The sequence below is a fragment of the Oculina patagonica genome, chromosome 1 (genome assembly GCF_052425735.1).
Source record: "Oculina patagonica isolate OP01 chromosome 1, crgOcupat, whole genome shotgun sequence".
Lineage (NCBI taxonomy): Eukaryota > Metazoa > Cnidaria > Anthozoa > Scleractinia > Oculinidae > Oculina > Oculina patagonica.
The window spans coordinates 9,633,835-9,656,382 of NC_135758.1; the positions used below are offsets into that span (position 1 = coordinate 9,633,835).

At 39.9% G+C, this 22,548-nt stretch overlaps 2 protein-coding genes across 3 annotated transcripts; one reads left to right on the forward strand and one right to left on the reverse strand.

The window, feature by feature from the left end:
* The first annotated feature begins 81 nt into the window (after nt 1–81).
* LOC144655369 (uncharacterized) lies at nt 82–11,443 on the forward strand. 2 transcript variants are annotated; one of them, XM_078515615.1, is made up of 9 exons: nt 82–393; nt 1,387–1,971; nt 3,272–3,345; nt 4,676–4,926; nt 5,873–6,003; nt 6,659–6,845; nt 8,090–8,219; nt 9,431–9,609; nt 10,258–11,443. In XM_078515615.1, the coding sequence occupies exons 1-8, from the start codon at nt 350–352 to the stop codon at nt 9,607–9,609; spliced, it is 1,581 nt and encodes a 526-aa protein (XP_078371741.1). In that variant the 5' UTR covers nt 82–349; the 3' UTR covers nt 10,258–11,443. The 2 variants fall into 2 exon arrangements, with proteins under 2 accessions (XP_078371741.1, XP_078371748.1); XM_078515622.1 differs by having other exon boundaries at nt 6,725–6,845.
* Nucleotides 11,444–17,511: 6,068 nt separating this feature from the next.
* LOC144656503 (uncharacterized) lies at nt 17,512–19,107 on the reverse strand. Its single transcript, XM_078516728.1, has one exon. It carries the CDS (start codon nt 18,776–18,778, stop codon nt 18,059–18,061), a length of 720 nt encoding a protein of 239 aa, XP_078372854.1. The 5' UTR covers nt 18,779–19,107; the 3' UTR covers nt 17,512–18,058.
* Between the last annotated feature and the right edge of the window lie 3,441 nt (nt 19,108–22,548).

Consider the following 22,548-nt stretch of genomic DNA (forward strand, 5'->3'; position numbering starts at 1 on the left):
TTTGTCACGCAAGTGCTGACATTTGCGTTTGTTGCTTGAAATTCTGATAAAAATAAACTTTCATAGTACAGCCATTTGTGATTAACGAGAAAAGATTGTTTTCTAGATGTAAAACTACGTATTGAGACAGGCAGTTTTGCGAGTAAGTTTTCCGTCCCAAAGGGCATTGTGTGACAAAGTCACCTGCAAGGAATGCCGGGAGTTCTTTAGGCGCGAATTTCAACAACAACTTTTGCATAGTCCTGACTGTTTCATCGATCTTAACTTTAATCATTTTGTATTTTTAACCCTGTTTTTACCTCGATTTTAACCCGTTCATTCACGTTTTAAAGTTTTAAACAAGTTTTATATGGATGAGGAACTCTTCTCAGCGATCGAAGCTGAAAATTACCGGTAAGTTTGCTTAGTTTATAATTTATAAAGCATATAAATGCATGTTGCTATGGCTCGGTCTTTCAAGCTGAATTTGCTGCGATCGTCTGTCGGCGAATCGATATATGAAGTTCTACGAGTAAATAAGACAGAGATCGCGTGGACATAATATTACTGCATATTACAGCCAGATCTCTAGCTTAAACGAGAGGATAACTAGTTGAAATGCATTAAAAAACGTGTGCGAGTGACCGCAGTTAGTCACAGATGGATACAAGATCCACATCATTTAACCTTACTCATTTGATCGATCAGAAAAAAACAATGTAGTGAAATCGTTGGTATTTCGTACTTTTATTTCTAGATTATTATAAAACAATGTGATTTTATAGTTAAGGTTGCTGGTTAATGATTTACAGCACTCTTGCTTTTAATGGATGATGAACAGATGATGCTACTGAAAATATATACCCTGTCACTGGCAATAAGTTATATGTAGGAATCTTCTTGACATGACAGATTACCATAGTAACACTAAACAGTATAAGTGGTCAAAAAAACCTTTATTTTAGCTTTAAGTGTTTAAACTCAAAAACAAGTTCTGTGACAGCTTATGAATGAATGCATGAATTAGTGAATGAATGAATGGAAGAGAACTTTAAACCAACATACTCTGTACTAACTGCCTCGTCCCCAGGCGTCCTTCTCCTTTGTCACGGTTCGCTTGGCGTTCTGGGGGCCGCAGCCTAACCATCAACCCCCCGCTCCCTGTTTTCCCACCTTAACCATCCGGCCGATTGGTGCCCGGGGACGAGGCAGCTGTACTAATAAATTAATTTAATGTCCATAATATACTGTTACTATAGTAACTTGACATGCCAAGATAGCCATTACTAGTACAGAAATGATTGAACATTCCATTGATACCATTATCTTAGCATGGCAGTGCTTTTACAGTAACAACCTGATTTACTCGAGAAGAACTTATTGTATTTGTGCACCATTACTTTTTAGCCTTGCAAGAGAGCTGTGTCTAAAAGGGGCAAAGGCTGACCAACTGCAGGGTGGAATCACTGCCCTGCACTTGCTATCTGGACAGGAGAGTAAAGAGGCCTCCAGCATTTTAGAACTCTGCGTGAAAAAGTTGTGGTGCAATCCCAATGTGAAGTCGACTGAGGGGCTAACCCCGCTTCATGTGGCTGCCCTGTGGGGCAGGTTTTATAACCTAAAAATTTTAATAGACAATGGTGGTGATGTTAAGGAAATGGATGAAGAAGGAAGTAATGCCCTGGACTTTGCTCAAGAAGCATCCTGTATTAGGCTGCTTCTTGAGGTTGAGAGTGCAGCGGATAGCCGTGCAAATGAACAAGTTCTGCATGCAACAATTAACGAAGAGCCCACTGGTTTGAGTATCATAAAAGACAGTGAATCTGATTTTTCGGAATCATTTTATACAGCGGTAGAAGGCCATAGTGTTCTTGACCAGACAGTGGTCACATTCCCTAAGCTACATCCTTGGCATGCAGATCCCTCTCAGACATCTGTACTAGATGATACTGTTGTAGACGGTTTTAAACACCTCAGTTTATCAAGTTACAGGTATGTGTTACAGCTGTACATGTGTTAATAGCTAATTACTGAATCCACCAAAAAGATTGTTTTTCCGCAGAGATGACTGTCATTAAGGTTTGAACGTTCAAAAATCTGGCTGGACAATCAAAGTTACTGAAGAGGTCACAACTTCAAGAAGCTACACTGTAAGAGGTGGCCTTAACTGGCCATTGTCTTTTTGGTCATTTGTCAGCTCATCTGGTGGTAATCAATCGACAGCTTCTAATGACAGCAAAGTGTCCCCACCAGATCATTTAACGTAGCTGCGTCAGCCATTTGATGTCATTGTGGTGCAGGGATGGCACATTGGCCAGAGCCCTCACGTCCCATTTAATGTGACTTGACGTGGCATCATAAATTATATAGGTCGAGTTTGTTGTTTGCACACTGTAGTTCTTGTTTTTTACTCTGCCGTGGGTACTCTGGTCTTCCTCCCTCCTGAAAAAACAACATGATTTCCCAACATTCCAATTTGACCCAGATAGAGGACCTGCATAAAAAACCAACCGGGTTGATGCAGAGCTGCAAATAACAGTCAGTCTTTGGACATTGGCTGACCAAAATTTGCTAATGTTCAACGAATTGGACATTAGGAGTGGGACGTATCATGATATGTCCTTTGAAGTGAACAAATTATTTGCAGCCCTGTGCTGTGACTTCCTTTCTATAATAAATGTACATGTATATAACAATTTATTATTTATTTATTTATTTATTTATTTATTTATTTATTTATATTATTAAATTTTATTAGTTAGTGAAGGGTATACTGTTCTAGTAACAGCACAGACTTCCTATCATTACAGGCAAGCTTCCAGCCAGGATTTAAAAATTAGCAATCCACCAATATTATTATAGATATATACAGGGTCTGGGGCCTTCCCCAAAAACAAATAATAATTATTAATTAATTTTTGAAAATTGGAAGCATCTTCAGTGCACTTTCTATGATTTTCACCAATAAACTCATTGATCTTTGCCAAAACCCAAAATTGGATAGAAATTGTACAGTGTGTTTCTGCCCATACATAACACATCAAACCCTGGAGCTTGTCGGTTATTTCATTTTTTTTTAACGTTGTTCTTGGTACTAGAAACTTTCCGACTACTAATAATGTGTTCAAAATTTTGGTTGTCACAAATTAATTAAAAGTTATTATTTAGTGGGGTTGAAAGGGTGATTTATTTACTAGCTACATGTATAGACTAGTTAAATATTTGAAATTTGAGTCAAGATTTTTTTTACCAGAGGAAACATCAGTTGTCTTAACTATAATCTTTTATTTAGCTTTGAGGAAAATGAAACCTTACATGAGTCGTACAGTCAAGGAATGTCTGAACAACCTTGCTACCATGAACAAGGTGGGTATCTTACATGTAAATATGATGGAAGTGGAGGAATGAATATTTTTCTTTGAAGGAACAAACAAACAATTTTAAATAACACTTGTATTCGAACAGTTCTGGAAAAGTTTAAAAGTCAAATCAGAAATTTGCATGCTGTTAGATAGTCTGCCAGCCCAATTACTGTATGCCACTTAAATTACTTGCCAAAATTATTTATGTTTAAAAGGGCGGGAAGCTGCTGCTAGCAAAAGGTGAAAGCAGGGATGAAGCTAAGATTTGAAACTGGAGGAAATTTCTTCCCAATGGGAGGATACTAAGTACCCAGGGGGGTACTCCGGCTTGTAAATGACGGGGATGATCGAATGAAGGCAAAACTCAAGACCCAAAAAAATCCCTAAGTCTTCCGACATTACCCAAAAAAATCCCTGGACCAAAAATAACCCCCAAAAAAATCCCTTGTCAAATTACCCCTAAATTGCCAGGAGGGGCAATAACGCTCGAGTTTGATTATTCATCATACCATAAATACGCCACTTGAGGCACTTTAGTTCGTTTTTAATACCCAAAAAAATCCCCTATTTGAATCAAGTCACCCAAAAAAATACTTGCCAAATTTTCCAACCCAAAAAAATCCCGGAATCGAAAATTTCAAACCCAAAAAAATCCTTCGATCATCCCCGTCATTCACAAGCCGGAGTACCCCCCTGGGACTAAGTAATCAGGGAAAGGGCTTCCAAACCTTCACAATTTCCCTCATTTCCCAGCCTTCATACTATTAGATGAAAAAAATTCATGCAACAGATGGGCATTTTACCCAGCTCCCATTTTTAATCTACATTCCTGTGAAAAGGAAAAAAAATACACTGTAGCCCAATAATTCATGATCAGAAAATGTCATAAACATTGGATGCCATTGATTTTCAACATTCATCATCATCATCATTATCATCATCAATCAATCTCTCCACCAGCTGCTTGGATTTTGTCTCCCATTAGGCTTGACTCAGTCAGTTGCTGTTCAGGAAATAAGCTTGACGTATTCCTCCCCTGGGATAATCACAAAGTGTGAGGCAGTGAGGCATGCTATCCATTCCGGTTAGCCTAAATAGCACTTTGGTTAGCCTAAATGGCACTCTGGTTAGCCTACAGTTACAAAATAAATGTAGTTTAGGTAGCTTGCGATTAGCCTTTTTATTTGGAGTAGGGATTTCTGCCTTGCATGCCTCGCTGTCTCACCTTGCATGTCTCACTGCCTTGCCTTGTATTATGCCTCGCACACCTCGCTGCCTCGCACATTTGTAAGACTCCCTCCCTTCTTTCTAACTGTACAATTCCTTTTTCTCAGATTCAATTAATGAAGACCCTGAATTTGCCGACACAACAATTTTCTATGACTGGAAAGAATGTAGCACACTCCTGGACCAGTCTGCAAACAATTCAGTCATTGTATCAGACAGCATTAGAAAACTTTCAGATTGCGACCTTAAAAAACAACTACAAAGATATGGTGAAAATCCCGGTCCGATTATGGCCGGCACTAGGAATGTATATTTAAAGAGATTGGCCAGACTACAGAGTGGCGCCACTTGTTCAAAGGTATAACATTCTTATATTATACAGAATGCATGGTGGTGGGGGGGTGGGGGGGGGGCGCAGGGAATGTATGCATGATGGTGTGCTATGGGTCCAATTCACTGACCTCTGTCACTTGACCTTTATAATGCAAGGTTTACACTGTCTTGTTCTCGAAGATGACAAATTTCAGATGGTTCGTTAGAGCTAGCAATTACAGCATACAGTCAAAGCTCTCTTAACAGACACTCTTTTAAGCGGACAGCTCAACTTATGGCCGCCTTGTTTGAAACCCTGTTTTAACTCCCATACAAACTCTGTATTTTTACATTCTCGTAAGGGGACATTCCTGTAAGCGGTCGCGGACACTCTCAGAGATTACGACTTAGACTTTCTCTTTTGTTTTTAAGCTCGCGTAAGCGGTCACCCCAAAAATCCTATCGGCAACCTCTGTATCTTGTTTTTATCAATCAACTTCACACCACCATTCATCACAATGATTTTACAGTACCATATTTCAGTGTTTGTTTTGTTGTCATCCACGTCCGTCCGGTTATTGTTAGCTTGGCAAGCTCCCATAAGTGGCCATTTACCCCCAAAACCTCTAAGTGGCCACTTACGAGAACCATTCTCGTAAGCAGCCAGCTCCAGTTATGGACACTTTTTTTTGTCCCCCGAGGGTATCTGCTTACAAGAGCTTTGACTGTGTAATAAAAGCAGAGCTCTACATGTACCTAGTGTAGGAGTATTACATTTGTACTAACAGTAACTGCAATTTAGTCCATTGCAGCAACCCTCCCCCTTCCTGCAACACATTTTTGGTAAGGATGTCATTTCCCAGTTAGATAAATTACTTTTTTTATTTATGGTTGGGAAAAGTGTTGCAAGAGTAAAGTGTCTCACCTGCGGCCACTGTATTTACAGGTTTGAGACATGTTGAACTTCATCGACCTTCTATTATCTCTTTCAGGACTCACAGTATGCAGAATACTTACCGGAATTAAGAATGCACCTCGAGGGCAGGGCAGCCACACCCGATTTCTTCCAAGCGGAGGAGTCGATGTGTGTTGAATTCGACCTGAAAAAGAATTGGAGGGAGGGGTAAGAATGTATATCATTTGTGAGTCAAGGGGCAGGCAATTTGGTAGAATTTATCTTGGAACGTTTTGGTAGGAAAAGTTAATAAGTGCCTACCCCCCAACCTTCCTCATAAAAAAACCTGAAGTTCAAAAGATGAGGAGTATTGATAATTATTGTAATTGCAATTGAAATTGACTTAGTACTACAAAGAGGCTTTTGCAAAGATCAAGTTTTCTTAGTATCTTACAAAACCTTTTTAATGAACAGTTTTAAAAGTTTTGCTTTGGTACATCTTCACATTTTGTTATTATTCATTGTTTTGTTACTAAAAAAAACTTACTTCTTGCTAAAAATGGTGAAAATTTAATAAGCGCCTTCTCCCACCCTGGCGCCCAGCCTCGAATAAGCGCCCACCTCGAAAGTGCCCGTCAGGCCCCGTCACACTGACGGGGACACATCTTACCTGGGCCAACCGCCCTCAACCTGGGTTTGTGGAAGACCGGGCTCTCCATCAAGCCAGTGTGGACAGGGCCTAAAGGTCCATTAATGTAATAAGCCCCCAGGGCGCTTAATCAACTAATAAATACGGTATTACTGTTCGTTTGTTCGTTCGTTTGTTCAATATTTATTGTACGTCTGTTTATTTTTCTTTTTTTTTTTCTATTTCTTTACTTAGAACTGAAAAGTCATCATTTAATTATTTGCTTATTGATCCCCGCGTGACACAAAATCTGCCCTCTAGAGCCAAAAAGATGAGCCACGAAGAAGTGTTTAAAGTTTTCATTATGGCCGTATTTTATGTTGGAAAGGGCAAACGTTCTAGACCTTACGCCCATCTCAACGAGGCTTTAAACTCCGCAAAGGTTAGTGGAAAGCACCTTTAATTTTTTAACCTCAAGGGAGGTGGGGAATATTGTTTTCCCAAGTCCCTAAAAATTAAGGGCTGGGTATGTTGTTTTACCTTCAAAATAAGTCGAGGGTCGCTCTGACTGTCGTGAAACTGAAACCATAGTAACGACATGTGGCCAGTCACAACATGCCTAAATACCGCAGTGAGCCAATCACAGGCTCGCGGTTAAACCTTGCAATCTGTGAAAAGCGCGGGAAAATTCAGGAACCCAGTTAATTAATATATCAAACACGAGAGGCAGTGTTTCATCGGGATATCCAAACACCGAGAAAAGAGTTGAAAATACGACGCACAGCGGAGTATTTTTGACGAAATTCAGTTTTGTAGCTGATGAAACCTGTCTAGTTTTGATATATCCTCAATCGAAACAAAAACTAAGGAGTAAACGGAGAAAAAAAATCGTAAAAATCTATGCAAATTAAGATTGGGTATCCAAACCTCCTTCATGGTTATGATTTTCATTGTTTTAACTTGATGAATTATTAATGAGTTTGAGAAGTTTTGTTCCTGATTGGCTGAGAAAGCGAAAGGATTTGTTTTTATTGCTTAGACCAGGTGTGTGCACGTGTGCGTGAAGTTTCAGCCAATCACAGAGGTGAACAAAGTAGTCTCTTTCAAGCATTTGGTTAAAAGAACCGAGAAAAGTTCTCAATTTACGGCCTTCAACACTTTACTTTTGCCTTCAATGATTTCTTTCGACAGGCCATAAAAACCGCTTTTAACCCCATGTGGAGATGTCAAAGTCGTCCCCAGTTTTGTTCCATTAGAAGTCTCTAAAGGCGATTTCACACAAAGGGACCTGAAGGGGTAAAATGAGAACTGGAAATTTGGGCGATTTTTTTTTGTTGGGAAAGTGGGATTCGGGTCACTGCAACTGCGATTTGGTCACTGGTAATGGGAATCACAGACAGAAGTTGTACTAGGAATTTGAAAATTTGGGAAAACAATAGGCTGGAAAATGAGATTTAATCCCCCCTCACCTGCCTTCAGGACCCTCTACACGAAACGGGTTTTAACAACGCTTTTATTGCAACGATGGAATGCTAAAAAATAGTACATGCTGGATGATATTAAGTTAACTGCAACTTATTTTAAGAACTCGTTTTTTGTAGCCTGTGTTCTATTTTCATCAGACGTCAGTCTATACCAAGTAACATATTTTTTAACTTTATCTTATCTTTCGTTTTCTTCTGACAGCAAAGCGCTAAACTTCAGCAGATAAAGGACATTTGGGCAGCGGGCCTGGGAGTAGTCTCTTTACACATCTTTCAGAGTGTAATACCCGTTGAGGCGTACAGACGCGAGGCGTGTATGATAGACGCCTTGGGTAAGTTCTACGCAGTGTACACGCGTGAAGCGTGCGTGATAGACGTGTTAGGATAATGCACGCTTGAAGCGCGCGTAATTGACGCGTTAGGTAAATACACGTGAAGAGTGTGTGTGATAGACGCGGACAGGTATGTTCCACGCAATGCACTCCACACAGAATATACCATGAAGCGTGCGTAATAGACGCGTAAGGTTAATACACGCGTGAAATGTACGAAATATGCGCGTTAGATGAATATACGCGTGGAGCGTGCGTGATAGACGCGTTTTCTTGGATTTCCCATGATGCGTAATTTTTTTAGTGCATAAAAAAATTTAGAGACAATTTTTTTGGTGGATTTCCACTGTCGCGTAATTTTTTACGTGCGTGAAAAAATTAAGAGACAATGTATAAACGACTTGCACTTGCGTAAACGTGTACGCAAGTCGTTCATGCATTCTCTTTAAAAAATTTTACGCACGTTAACGCACGTAAAAAATTACGCGTCAGTGGAAATCCTAGCCTGAGAATACAGCCGCCTCTCATTCGCTCCCGCTACTACTGTATTCGCAGGCTATGGAAATCCACCTTATGAACGACTTGCGTACACGTTTACGCAAGTCGTTCATACATTGTCTCTTAACTTTTTCACGCAGATAATCGCACGTAAAAAATTACGCGTCAGTAAAAATCCACCTTAATGCTAGATTTCCACTGACGCGTAATTTTTTACGTGTGTAAAAAAAATTAGAAACAATGTATGAACGACTTGCGTAAACGTGAACGCAAGTCGTTCATACATTGTCTTTAATTTTTTACGCACGTAAAAAATTACGCGTCAGTGGAAATCCACCTTTAGGCATATTATACGCCGCATACAGTTTGACGCAGTATCTAGAGGCTAAATACGTCTAGGGTAAATACGCTCTTGAAACGTGCGTGATATGCGCGTTCGGTTAATACACATGTGGAGCGTGCGCGATAGACGGTTTCATGCTGTACAGACGCGGTAGACTCGCTAGACGCGTGAAAGCGTGCGTAATAGACGCGTTACGCAAGTTCTAAGCATACGCGCCTGAAGCTCTAGGAAGCATTTTCCACCGGACACTTGACAGAAAGCCAATCCGCAAAGCGAAAGTTACTTTTTAAAACGAAAACTGTTACACGTAGACAGGGCCTAAGATGCTTGCTGTGTCCCTTTCGAATTCTTTGATCTTTTGTTCCAATAGGACTTTCTCGCCTCACGAATAAAAAGCGGGGAGACTACTACGGAAGAGCGCAATCATGGCCAACTAAAAAACGACGAGAAATGGGCGTATTCCTTTTAAAAAGAGCCCTTAAGATCCTATTGAGCGAGGGCGAGAGACAACTCAAGCCAGGAGATCTCAAAATAAAGCATTCCTCTTAGGTGAGTTACGCAGTTTTGCTGTTGAATCATTTGCATAGAATCAGACATTGTTAGCATGGTAAAAAGAAATCCTCGTCCATCCTTGTGTGTTTGCTTTACTGAGATCTTAAACTGCCACAAATGCTTTTTAAAATTATCGGTGCTTATTTTTAACTTGTTATTCGATCATTCTTTTGTTTTTTGGAGTGAAATTTTTTGACTAAAGGCCAGTCAGCTGTTTTTCGAGCCACGAAATTATTAAAACCGTATGGCTGAGCGAAATCTTATCTTTTTAATAACTTTTTGGCAGTTTCACACTCATTTATCTCTTTCCTTAGACACGCTCCGCGAAAAATAAAATACCAAAATTCTCGTATGGAAATAAAAACAAAGGCGTGGCTGACTAGGGTCCTTTAAAGCTCACAGTACTTTGAACGCGTACAGCTTTTACGTATTTACAGAAACTTCGCGGGCAGTGGCCACCATTAAAGACCGGTTCTTGTTGTATGTTTTTATCAAGAGAAGAAAGTACATGTATTGATACCCGGTACTACGCATTCTCGCAGGCTTGGGTACATTGGGGATATTTTTGTTGACTGCACTAGCCATGAATAAGCGCAGTACTGACTATTTTAATTTAATGACTAATTTTCACTGTTTGATCCTCAGATTTACGTCCATAACAGCTCCAAACAAGATCCCCGTGGCCATTTATCCATCATAATATAGAGTCCTTTTTATTCGCATTTATCATCTTTTACGTCGTTTTTATTTTTGTGCTGTTTTAACAACGTTTTAAATTTTACTTTTTAAATCATTTTATTTTAGTTTTTAACAGCATTGTACCTCTTATTTGAATCATTTTACGCATTTTTTTAAATATGCTTTAAACTTAACTTGCCGTTTTAAATTGATTTTTCCTGCAAATTTTTACCCTTTTTTTACGAAGGTCTAGTAATGTATATAGAAACTACGTAATGTAAATAGTACTTAAAAAAATAGTTTATATATTAGACCATCAGCCAAAAAGGCTTTAAAGAATACGTTAAAATGTAAAAACTAGCCAATGACGATGGTTAGTTAAATTTGTGCGATTTGGCTCAGATTGGTCGTGAAACCTTAACGACCGAAGTGAACAGAAAGCAATTTTTGAAAAAGAGATTTTAGTTTTGTTACTTTCTCTCAGTATTTAATAAGAAATATGAATGAATATGCCAAGCCTACAAGGCTTTTTCAGATAAATTTTATGAAACTACAGTTCAAAGTAGTTCAAGAAAGTAAATTGCTTAATTAAGCAGTTTAAAACGCTTTACTTGTAAGTACATGTGAAAGCATTTCACCGGGTGCAAAAACGCGGGGAAATCAGCGTGAGCCTCGTAATTTCTGATTTTGTTTTTTGCTTATTTCTGATTGTCCCATAGTTCAAACGTGGTGCACGACTGCCGTGAACCAATCAGCAAGTGGGAAAACAAAACCAATGGAAACCATTTTTTATTGTCATCGAGAACAAATCAAAGCGCACTTGTTTGGAAAGTGTTTCTTTGCAATTGGACACAACTTTTTGGAAACAAGGAAGCCAAGAAGTTAGATTTTACCCAGTGATTTTCAGATTTATATATTTATGGCACAGCAGTTAAGAAAGTAAAAAGACTAGGGATTTTTTTTTTCAGTACTGACATTTTTCAATAAAATACAGTGGAGAAGTTCTTAGCTGAAACGTTGTGTTTATAAAAGTCAGAGTAAGTTTTCGTATCTTATAATGTCTAAAGCTTCTATGTTGAGAAGGATAAAAATTTTGTAATTACGAAACTTAGTTGTACATATAGAAAAGAGTGTAAATATTATTAGATATATTGGCAAAAATAGTTTGAGTTAGAAATAAACCTGTTTCAGTTTGAAATACGAGTCTATTATTTTCTACTTGAATTGTCCCTTTTTACCTTGTTAAAAACAACGTCAAAAAAAATACCGTTATTTGTACAAGGTTGTTTTTAAATCTAGAAGCTTGCGAGGCGTGTATTTTTGATCGAGTTGGAATTTGTAAGTGTTGGTTTTGTGGAAGTAGGAAAACAGGAGAACCCAGAGAAAAACCCTCGGAGCAAGGACAAGAACCAACAACAAACTCAACCCACATATGACGCCGGGTCCGGGAAAAGACCTTTTTCGCTTGGGCGTTGAATCGAAACGAACGCCCTTCCCGTCGTCCCCCACGCTACCACTTTTTTTGTGTGTGTTTTCGTCTTCCTCCCCCCGTGTTTTTCGCCTTCCCCCACTAAAGAAGCCTCTGCGGAGGAGAGAGGTGATACTCTTGAGAACTCTTGCTTTCAAATGCTCAAATACGTGTATATGAATGAATAAATTTTATGTGGATAAAAGGAAAATTCTCTAGGGAACATTACGTGGTCTGTAATGGGAAAACAAACCGCCCAAGCGAAAAAGGTCTATTTGAACCCAGACCCAATTGGTGGGAGATCAAGTGTGGAATGAATTTCTTTTTAGAGTTGATCCAATACAACAATTGAAAATGGATATTAGCTAGCTAAGCAGGAATTTTTCCACGTAATTGTGATGTGGGAAATTCCGGTTCATTACCACCGCCAGTCGTGATTCACGCCACTTTCGCTGACTCGTCCCCAGTCGTCTCTTATGCGAAATTTGCAAGACGCGAAGGATGATAGGAAGGAGGAAAGGCGAGAGACTCTCTCGCTTCTCTTCTTCCTTCCCATAATTCCTTCCGTGTTCAGCGTCCTAGACTCATGACGGACTCAAAAGACGACTGGGGACGAGTAAGCCACTTTCGAACTTTTGTTATGAAAATTGTTAAAAAAAAAACGCTATGAAACTTTGATGGTTATCTAGACATTTCGGCAGTGCTGGCTTCGTACGGTGGTGAAAACGTCTAGATTTTCATAGCGTTTCCGTTTACTTAAACAATTTTCATGTAACTATAACTAACGATGCGAATGACATCAAATGATTTTTTAAACTTTTTTTTACTCAAGTTACTGCTTTTCTAGAAAGTTTTTATGTGCTATACCGTGTCTTTGAAGTCCAAAAAGTGGTTTAAAAATAAACGCACGGGGCTAACAAGCGGCACGTTAATTGGGAGTTTACATACATACAGTCATCACTTTTCTTTACCCTCGGATTTGTAGAGTAGCTTATACACCTAATACCTCGCAGCATTTCACAGTAAGCACAGTACAACGGGCAAAGACCAGAACACAACTCTGGGAACTCCATGCCCTACTCTTTACGATAAGTATGTGGGTTCTTTTACCTCCCCTGCTGACCATAACACTAAAGATGCAGGAGACGGGGCCTACGGTTTATCGTCCTTATCCGAGAAGACTAGAATATCTAACCATTTGCAGATGTTATTGCAAAGGCAGCATATTCTCCTCAGTTTTTTTAAGACCCTGAGTGTTGGTCCGGTCTGGGACTCGAACCCGAGACCTTCCTTCCTCTGCCATGCAACTGAGCTAACCGGTCAGCGGTTTGGATGCTATGAAACTTCATTTCCCTAAACGTTGCTTGTAAAGCATTTTTCTTTACTAATTCTGCACTGATCCTAGACAAGTGGCTCAATGAGAACTACTCCAAATGCCGGAGAAAGTTGGGTCCAGCAGGAAAAGGTTATAAAAAAAAAACAGCCTAAGGACTTGTCTAGTTTTCATTTTCTCGTTCAAAAAGCAGCTGAATAACAATTTTAATGGCGTCAGGACTTTTATTATTCCTCTTCGCGAGAAAAGAAAAACTTTGCGCAGTTTGCAATAAACCACAGCTGTTGAAAACCAACCAATCACAGCGCAGCAGCGTGCTTTATAAGGTTACACCTGACCAGTCGACCTTATCGCCTAATGAAGACTAGCAGTGTGCAGTCGAAAGGACGCGATCTACATCACAAGTGACTACGTCGTGAGACAAACAAAAAATACTTTAAAATTATTGTACTCTACCACGATGATTCACCACAACATTTTTTACTATATAAACCAATGTTTCAGTCATTGTTCCCTTTGAACGTAAAGTTATTTACGCGGCCGTCGATAAATAGCAATAGAATTTCTTTCAAGTAAAATTGCAATTCTGGACAGATGAAGAGTTTACATCGCTTGTAATTGGAACTGAAACACTATACAAATGCATTTTTTTGGTTTTCATTAAATCTTTTTTATAGACATAATATAGGAATGTCAATTAGTTTGTCAAGATATGCCGTCTCGTGAGTGAGTTCAAACATCTTCTAAACTTCCTTGGAAGTCTTCGGGAAACTTCGTTTTTCTTCGGAAAATTTCAAAAAATGATCGGAAGCGTTCGTATGGCCTTCGAATAACAATCGGAGAATCTTAAGAAATCTTCGGTCTAGAATCTGCTTAGAAAACAAAAAAGTTGCTAGAACGGAAAAGCAACCCCCCCCCCCCCCCCTCCGTGTTCCAAAACGCTCCGCCGCCTCTGAATTTCTTAAATACATGTGTGCAAAATTAAGTGAGTAGGCTAGAGTTAAGTAACGTTTTCTTACAAGCCTGGGTAAACAAATCTCGCTAGGATTCCGGAAAACTTTCATTTCTTTAGAGAGGGAACACGGTAATCTGGGCCAGGCTCTTCAGCACAAGCTTCCGGCGCCAGCTAGGTGGTCATGTGTTCATGTTATTTCCTAATAAAAACAGGGCTTTAGACAATCTGGATGACAATAGGAAAGTGCGAGTCAGAGATATGAGGGATAGTGCGTGGCGGCCGCTTGGTAGATGGATGTTGGATAAGGACTGGTCCCATGTTATCGCTGCTCCTACGTGCAAGCAAAAGTTTGATTTGTTCTCAAGTGACTTACAGGATGCCATTGAACGATTCCTGCCGTGGAGAACGATTAAGGTTAACTGCTCTGACAGGCCCTGGACTACTAAGAAATTAAAGATCTTGATCAGGAAACGCCAGGAGGCCTTTCTCAAACACGGCAAGAGTTCTGATACCTACAAGTTATGGCGGAACAAGGTTCAGACGGAAATAAGATCTGCTAAGAAACGTTTCTACCAAACCAAGGTTGCCGAGCTGGAGCTCGACCAATCAAATAGTACGAACTGGTGGAGTCATATCAAACGGCTTACTGGGAAAGACATTAAACAAGACTGGTCCTACCAGTTCTTAGGTGACAATTGCCCAGATACACCCGCTCTCGCTAATAAGGTCAACGATTTTTTTCTTGGTTTAACTGATCTGTTTACCCCCTTAGAGCCTCCATCCTGCGCACCCCAAGAGGTTCCGCCCGAGTTCTTGGTATCAGAGAGTGAAGTACTGAAAGCCCTCCAAGCAGTCAAGACCCGTAAAGCTGTTGGACTGGATTTGATTCCTAACAGAGTGCTAAAGGAGTTCGCTCCAGAATTAGCCGCAGTAGTACGTGACATTTATAACTCCTCCCCAGTTGAGGGCTACTTCCCTGACTCCCTGAAAGCCACCATATTAAACCCGATTCCTAAGATTTCCCCTCCACAACAAATCGAGAAAGACCTGCGCCCAATCGCTCTCACCTGCGCGTTAGCTAAAGTGATGGAGGGTTTCACCCGTGCCCGTCTGATTTCCCAAGTTACTAATAAGATTGACCCACGGCAATACGCGTGCGCTGGCCGGTCTACTACCGATGCGCTGGTTTACCTCCTTCAAGCGGTGTATGAAGCAGTCGACACTGGGAACAGCGGCGCAAGGCTATTTATGGCGGATTTCTCTAAAGGGTTCGACATGATCGATCACGAAGTTCTCATCAAGGAATTAGAGAAATTGGACGTGCACCCCGTTTTGGTGAATTGGATTAAGGCCTTCTTAAGCAATCGAACCCAGGCTGTGAGAATCGGGAACACTGTGTCTGATTGGAAGACCCCTAAGGGAGGTATCCCCCAAGGCACCAAGTTAGGAGTAATCCTTTTCTCTATTATGACGAACAGTCTCCTACGTGCTTGGAACCTTAAAATTAAGTTTGTCGATGACACAACAGCCTTAGAAATCATCCCTAGAAATAGTGTAAGCTTGCTTAACTTTGCTGCCAACGATATTTTTGAATTTTCAAACGAGCACAAGATGAAACTTAATCCTTCTAAATGCAACGAAATGTTAATCAATTTTATGAGTAACCATAATTTTGTAATTAATCCTATTATACTTGGAAATAACGTAATCGAACGAACCTCAACATACAAACTCCTTGGAGTTTACATCAGCAGCGACTTAAAATGGGACTACCACATAGACTATATTGTTCAGTAAAAAAGCGAACAAAAGACTCTTTTCTCTAAGGATACTAAAGCAATGCGGTGCCACGCCGGTAGCATTAGCCAAAGTATTTGTTACAATAGTGCGTCCTATTTTAGAATATGCCGCCCCTGTCTGGCAGAACATTCCTGACTTTTTAGATAATAACATTGAGAGAGCCATGTTTATTATTTGTCCTTCCCTCGACTACAACGAGGCATTACGGCTGCTCGGCCTCACTTCATTGAGAGAACGGCGCCAACATCTTTGCCGGCAGTATGTCTGTAAACTTCAAGATGTAAATAGCCCTCTCCATTTTCTTTTGCCTCGACGTGAGGAGATTGTACATAACTACGACTTAAGATCCGGCACAAGTCGAAACACCATCAAACCTCGCAGAACGAAGCGTTCTCAGGCCTTCGTCACTTTTCGATATTACACCTCGAACTAGCTTGTTTATAATAGAACCTTTTATTGTATATAATATTGTAATTTTTATATTTATAGTTTATATTTATACCTTAGCTTGTTTTTACTCTGTAATTCAGTTATTAATACTGCAATGAGTGTCTATTAAACATTACATTACATGACATCCGCCGACAAAGTTTCGGCGTTATTGTATATATCCTTTGAGTTTCGCTGTTTTACCTCGAAGCCATAAAGACAATACTTAGTAAATACCTAAACCCCGTCAGGCGGCTGGTATATTGGAGGATAATGCTTGAGGTTGAAAGAGTGTCGAAAAATGAGCAGTTGGCCGAGAAGCGAAGCTTTGAGGGCAACTGCGAAATTTTGAGGACAATCTTTCAGCCAAGGGCATTATCCTCTAATATACCAGCAAGTTAGAAAGGGGGTTTATTTATTTTATGAACCCCCGATTAATTTCGATTCTACAACGCGCTTTATCGCCAGTAATTTATAGGGAAAACCCTACTTTATAATATACCCGGCATAACTGTGGTTGAAACAAATGTAAGTGGATTGGTTTACTTAATTTTTTAATATTGATTTCATTTAAAGTTACAATTGCCTAAGGTGACTTCATTTGATCAACCAATTCGTTTGTTTTGTACTTTCTTTTTTTAGCATGGAACTCTTGTAACTCTTGTATTGTAAAGCGCCTAGAGCAGGCCTGGATAGGCGCTATAAAAATATATTTATTATTATTATTATTACTCTTAATCTAACCTGAAGTGGAAATCCTCCTCGAGAAACACAGATGGAGTTCCGTTCACGGTGGCGCGAAAACAACAGGCGGAAAAATAAGCTTTGTTACAACAGAATTTAAGGTCTTTTTTCTGATGTAAAATAATTCTCAAGATAATAGTTTTCTAAGGCAGAAAAACACTTAAGACGTATAAACCAAATACAAACTAGGTGTGGTTACTAGTAGGAGTGACGGATATATTTTCAAACTGCGTAATCCATGACGTAGCTTGACGTAGTTTGGTTCGAGGGAGAGGAGACTACTCAGACATTTCAAACTGACCCTGATAAGGGGTTATGATGAAATTCTTTAATTTTGTACGGTTTTCGGTCACGGAAATCCCGTGTTGTATTGGTGAAAAATCACAGTCAATATCGGATTTTTTTCTTGAATAAGAAGCTCTTCTGCGTGTAAATCGTTTGTAAATCTAGCAGATATAGAGAAATTAACTGTGACTGACTGCGCGATGTAAATAAGACTACAAATAAACTTTTTTTTTAATAATTTAAGCTTGGAAGCTAATTACATTACCTTCACTACAACAAAGATTTTTCCTCCACTAACAAAATTATTTAATTTACAATTTTTTATACTATTCACATTAATTAATCTCATCTGTACAAATTCGCAGCGTGGTCAGTACAAAATTTTAGCAGGCCATCTCCCTGGGAAACACCCGGTTGTCATGCCCCCTGTCCTCCCCCTCCCTGAATCCCCCGAACCTTAGCATGCATAAAACATCAAAACAAACATGATTAACGAAAAGCGGTAGTGCCGCTTTTAAGAAACAATTTGCTCCAATGAATAATTTTTCTTCTTTCACGAGAAAGATCTCCTAGAAATTTTTTTATCTGGAAGCTATCGGTTTCCTAGTACTTTTCCTACCCCAGTGAGCGAAGTCTCAAGCTCCTTACCCCAGGGAATTACTTATGACTACGAATGTAGCATCAATAGCCAAGGAGCATGGTTACGAGAGTGAGAAAAGAGAACGCGCGAGTTCAGATCAAGTTCGCCGTTTGATCAACAAGAAGTGAATGACCGTTTTCTCTTGGAGAAATCTATCAAAACGTCCTGCCGAATTTTCCAGTATCTTGGACAGGTATCGCCGTATAATGCCACTTGAACTTTCCCTCTGCGAGACTTTAGCTTCAGAATATAAATTCCAGAAGCCATGCCACTATAGTCACGGTACTCCAAATGATAAGTACAAATGTACTTTTCAAGATCCGTGTCGTACACAATGAAGAAAAACAGCTTCACTGCTATGTCGTCTTCGCTTTCCTCTAGCGGCTCTGGCTTCAGATATTGTCCAACTTTCACAGCGAACCGTCCAAGGGCAATTTCTTCTCTAGTGAAGAACGTCATGTTCAAATTATTAAACACACTCTCTCCCCAAACGTCGACAAGTTCGAAGAAAGCGTCAGCAATTTCATCAGCCTCGTTGCATTTTCCCTCCGACGCTAAACGCGACATTTCTGAAGTCGCCATACAAAACATCGCGTTCATGGAATCGATGGCCGTCGAGTTAGGGAAAAGTTTTTGCTTTTGTGGCCAGCAGAGCGCGTCTTCGAAGGCTGACAAAATTTCATCGAGTGCGTCGTCTCGGCAGAAGGTTGCTTCATCGTCTTCTGAAAACTCGGTGAAGTCGGAATCGTAATCTATATAAACCCAGTCGTCCACGAACTCTCGCCGACCGAAAGTGTTCTTGTTTTTGCAAACGCAAGAACAACAGTGCCCCATGCTAAACGGAACGTAACTTGTTCTCTACAGTTGTAGAAGGCACACCGAGCTTCAATGCATTCTGTTCTCGCTTGAGAGTCTTGAGACGGCGTTTGGACTTTTGCTCGTAACCTCATGGGAACGTGAAGCGATGAAAATATCCAAGATCTCGGCTTTTAATTTTCTCGTGCGACAGTCACGTCCCGAAAAGTCGAGCAAAAGAACTTTGTTTACGTATTGAGCCCAAGGTACAATGGGTCATTCAATGTCTTCACGCCGGAAACAATACAGTGTGCATGTAAATTTACTCCAGTCACGTAAACCGATTACAAGTGTTCAGTATTCGTCTTTTATCCGCTTCAACTCACACATAATTCTATTTAATAACGTCTGGAGATTACAAATACAACGATAGTACAATGATTGAATAGGCTGTTAGAGGAAAAAGTAAAAACCAAAACACTCTTTCGTGATCTCTCGTTAATGAGTTTGTAACATTTACGTGCGGGATTTGGCGCGCCTCGCTCCTACTCCCTGGGGCGCCTTAATTTCTCCTCCCTTTCCGGTTTTAACCGGTTTTCAGCCGTCACGGAAGGCAGCTCCTCTTAGATCTGTCTTAGATCAATCTATAAGAATCTGTTATACGCTAAAACCGTCACGAAACTAGGGACGGAACTTCTAGTCGTCACGAACATCACGGAGTTGACTTAGTTCTTGGGCCATTTAGCAAAAACTCCTCATAGATCTGTCTTAGTTCAATCTAAAGCAATCTAAGACCATAAGACCGTGCTTTAACCGTCACGGAACTTCTAGTGGTCACGGATTTCACCTTAATCTCCAAGAATCTGTCCGTCACGGATCCATCACGGACATAGCAAAGAGGTAGGCCGCGTGAGGAAAAATCGCGTGCCCCTCTCGCGCCTTTCGCGTTTTTCCTATACGCGCGCTTGAAACTACGGCGCCTGTACGCCGGCTACTGTCACTTGTTTTACCAACAGCCTCTCTCCCCAAGCCTCTCGATCTCTCCTGAGTTGGAATCCAAGATGGCGCTCGCCCGAAAAGGCGCTCGCTCGCTAAAATGCGCCTGTATTGCAAGCTAAGAGAGGAGGAAGGGGGAAGGAGGAGGGGAGACTCGGAGTCCTCCACTAGAAACATTTCGTGTCTACCTGACCGTCGAGATAGGGAAATTCTAGATTCCAGGATATGCTTTGGAAAGGTATTATCTTGATCACTGCTGCTTAGACTTTAGTCATAAAAAATCTCTAAATACTGCAACCTCGTCCCCAGGCTCGTCTCCTTTACATTTTGAAAACTCGTCGCAGAGAAGGACCTGGGGACGAGGTTGCTAAATCAGTCCCAACTCAAACGGATTGAGAAAATGAAATGCAAAGCGCGCAGTGGACGATGGGAAGACAGAAGGGGAGCCTTTATACAGGGGCAATATCACGAGAATTTTAAGGGTGTTCTCAGTCATCAACAAAATTACCTTTGAAAAACAAAGAAAGGCATGAATTTTCTCTACAAGGTGTGAATAAATGTAATCAATGGTTTATGAGTGATTTTCTTACAAGTAACATTGTCAAACTTGAAAAAGACGGCCCGACTTTTTCAAAGTTTTAGGCCATTACTACCCTATCCGTCCATAGCCAATCCACCTTTTGACAATTTTCATGACTAGAACAGTACATTTTAGCAATGCCAGGCCACTTTTACAGTAAAAACCCTGAAATAACGATATGCCAAGGGAGCAGTAAAATTATACTGTTATATCAAGGAATCGTTATAACGAAATTCCCGATATAACGATATGGCCGTAAAATAACCGAAAATGTCGTTATTACTTTTTTACTGGATAATTAACAATTAGACTACGAGCCCGAGTTTTCTATGAGCAAATAGTCAACGAGGCGCAGCCGAGTTGACTATCGCTCATAGAAAACAAGGGCGAGTAGTCTAATTGTTTTAGTAGAAACTCTAAAGGATTGCAGTCCAAAACCTACAATATTGTGCACTTTAAAGACAAAAATCAAGAAAATTTACCGCTTAAAAAGCTACTCTTGCGCGCGACTGTTTTCTATCGGCGATTAGTATAAATCTACTAGCGTTCTATCACGAATGCTGTTCTCTGATTGGCTACGCTACTCACCTTCTATTCTGTTGTAGAAGGTGAGTAGCGAAACAGCGTGCGGTTGTCAACAGAATGGTCGCCGCTTTTTCGCTTTTCTGGCTTTTAAATTGACCGTAAAGAAGGACTTGGATTATTTACTATTCCAGCCGATGTTGGAGAAGATAAAGACTGTACCGAAATATGTAATGAAGATTTTACACGGTAAGAAAAGCAATTAATATTCGTTTACGCTTTTAAAAGCGGGCGAATCTATAATTTTATAACATTCAGAGATGCGTTTCACCGAGACATTTTGTGGAAATAAAGTTTAAAATGTCTGGCAAACTAACACAGTTTCATCGTCCCATCAAGGAGCAGTAAAAGAAAGGCTAAACAGATTCGACCTGTAAGTTTTTTAATGCATCAATAAGACTTAAATAAAACAACAAAATTGAATGCGAATTCAAGGTTGCGGGCGAATCGTTCAACTTTTCATAAATTTCTTATCGTTCAAGTTTCCTACATATAAAACAACTTGACTTCCTAAGGGCCTTTGTAAGTCAGTCTATCTTTAAATTGTCATTTTACAATGAAAATCCGGCTTTTAGTTCAATTTCGAGCAAACGACGGTTTAAATAAATCGTGAATGAAATGCAAAGGCGCACACAGAAGCTAAACAGTGCAATGTGGTTTCTTCCTTGCGAACAACTCGCTTAACTTTTTTTTTATCTTTTACGTTTTCGAATTTTAAAAAAAAACTTGACTTCCAAGGGCCCTTGTACGCCAGTACATCTTTCAATCGTCATTTTACAATAAAAAACTTGGCTTTTCCTTCAGTTTCGGGCATATAACGGTTTCAATAAATCGTGAATGAAATGCAAACGCGCACACAGAAGCCAATGCAATGTGGTGAAGTTGTCAATTATCCGCGTGTTGTGTGACTTATTTGCATCATTATTTAATAAAAACGAGAACCTGTTTTGTTGTTAAGTTTTGAACGTCTAGTAGATTTATACTAAAACAATTAGATTATTCGCTCTCGATTTCTATGTGTGATAGTTGATTCGGGCTTCGCCCTCATCAACTATCACACGATAGAAATCTCGAGCTCATAATCTAATTGTTAAATAGAAATCAGTGGGAGAACCAATCAGATTCGCGGATTTCCAATAGAATACAGCTGAGTTTCTACTAAAGAGGCTTAGAATACAGTGTCATTTTCGTATATCATCGTATAAAGCTGTTGTCAGAAACGTTAGATATTACTCGATTACTGTTATGCTTAAATTGTTACTGTGTACTGATAATATCGTTATATCGGGAAATATTTTACGTTCAATCCGCTAAATTCTTATCGTTATATCGGGAATATCGTTATATCGAAGATCGTTATATCGGGGTTCTGTCCTATACATTTAACTGTATCTTTTTTAACTGTATCTTTTGCCGGGACAAGACTCCTGAGGTTTTTATCCTTCACTGGCTATTAAACGTCCTTAATATATATCATTTTGAAGGTTTTTAGCTCGATAGCAATCGCCATCTTTAAGATAGAGCATTTTAAATTTCGGAGTTTCACGCCACACGAGATCCAAGATGGCCGCCAGAAGGCTGTCACGTTCTCTTTAAAAAATGCCTTAACTTGCGATTTTTAACAATCTTAAAAGTTGAGGTTTTGCTAGAA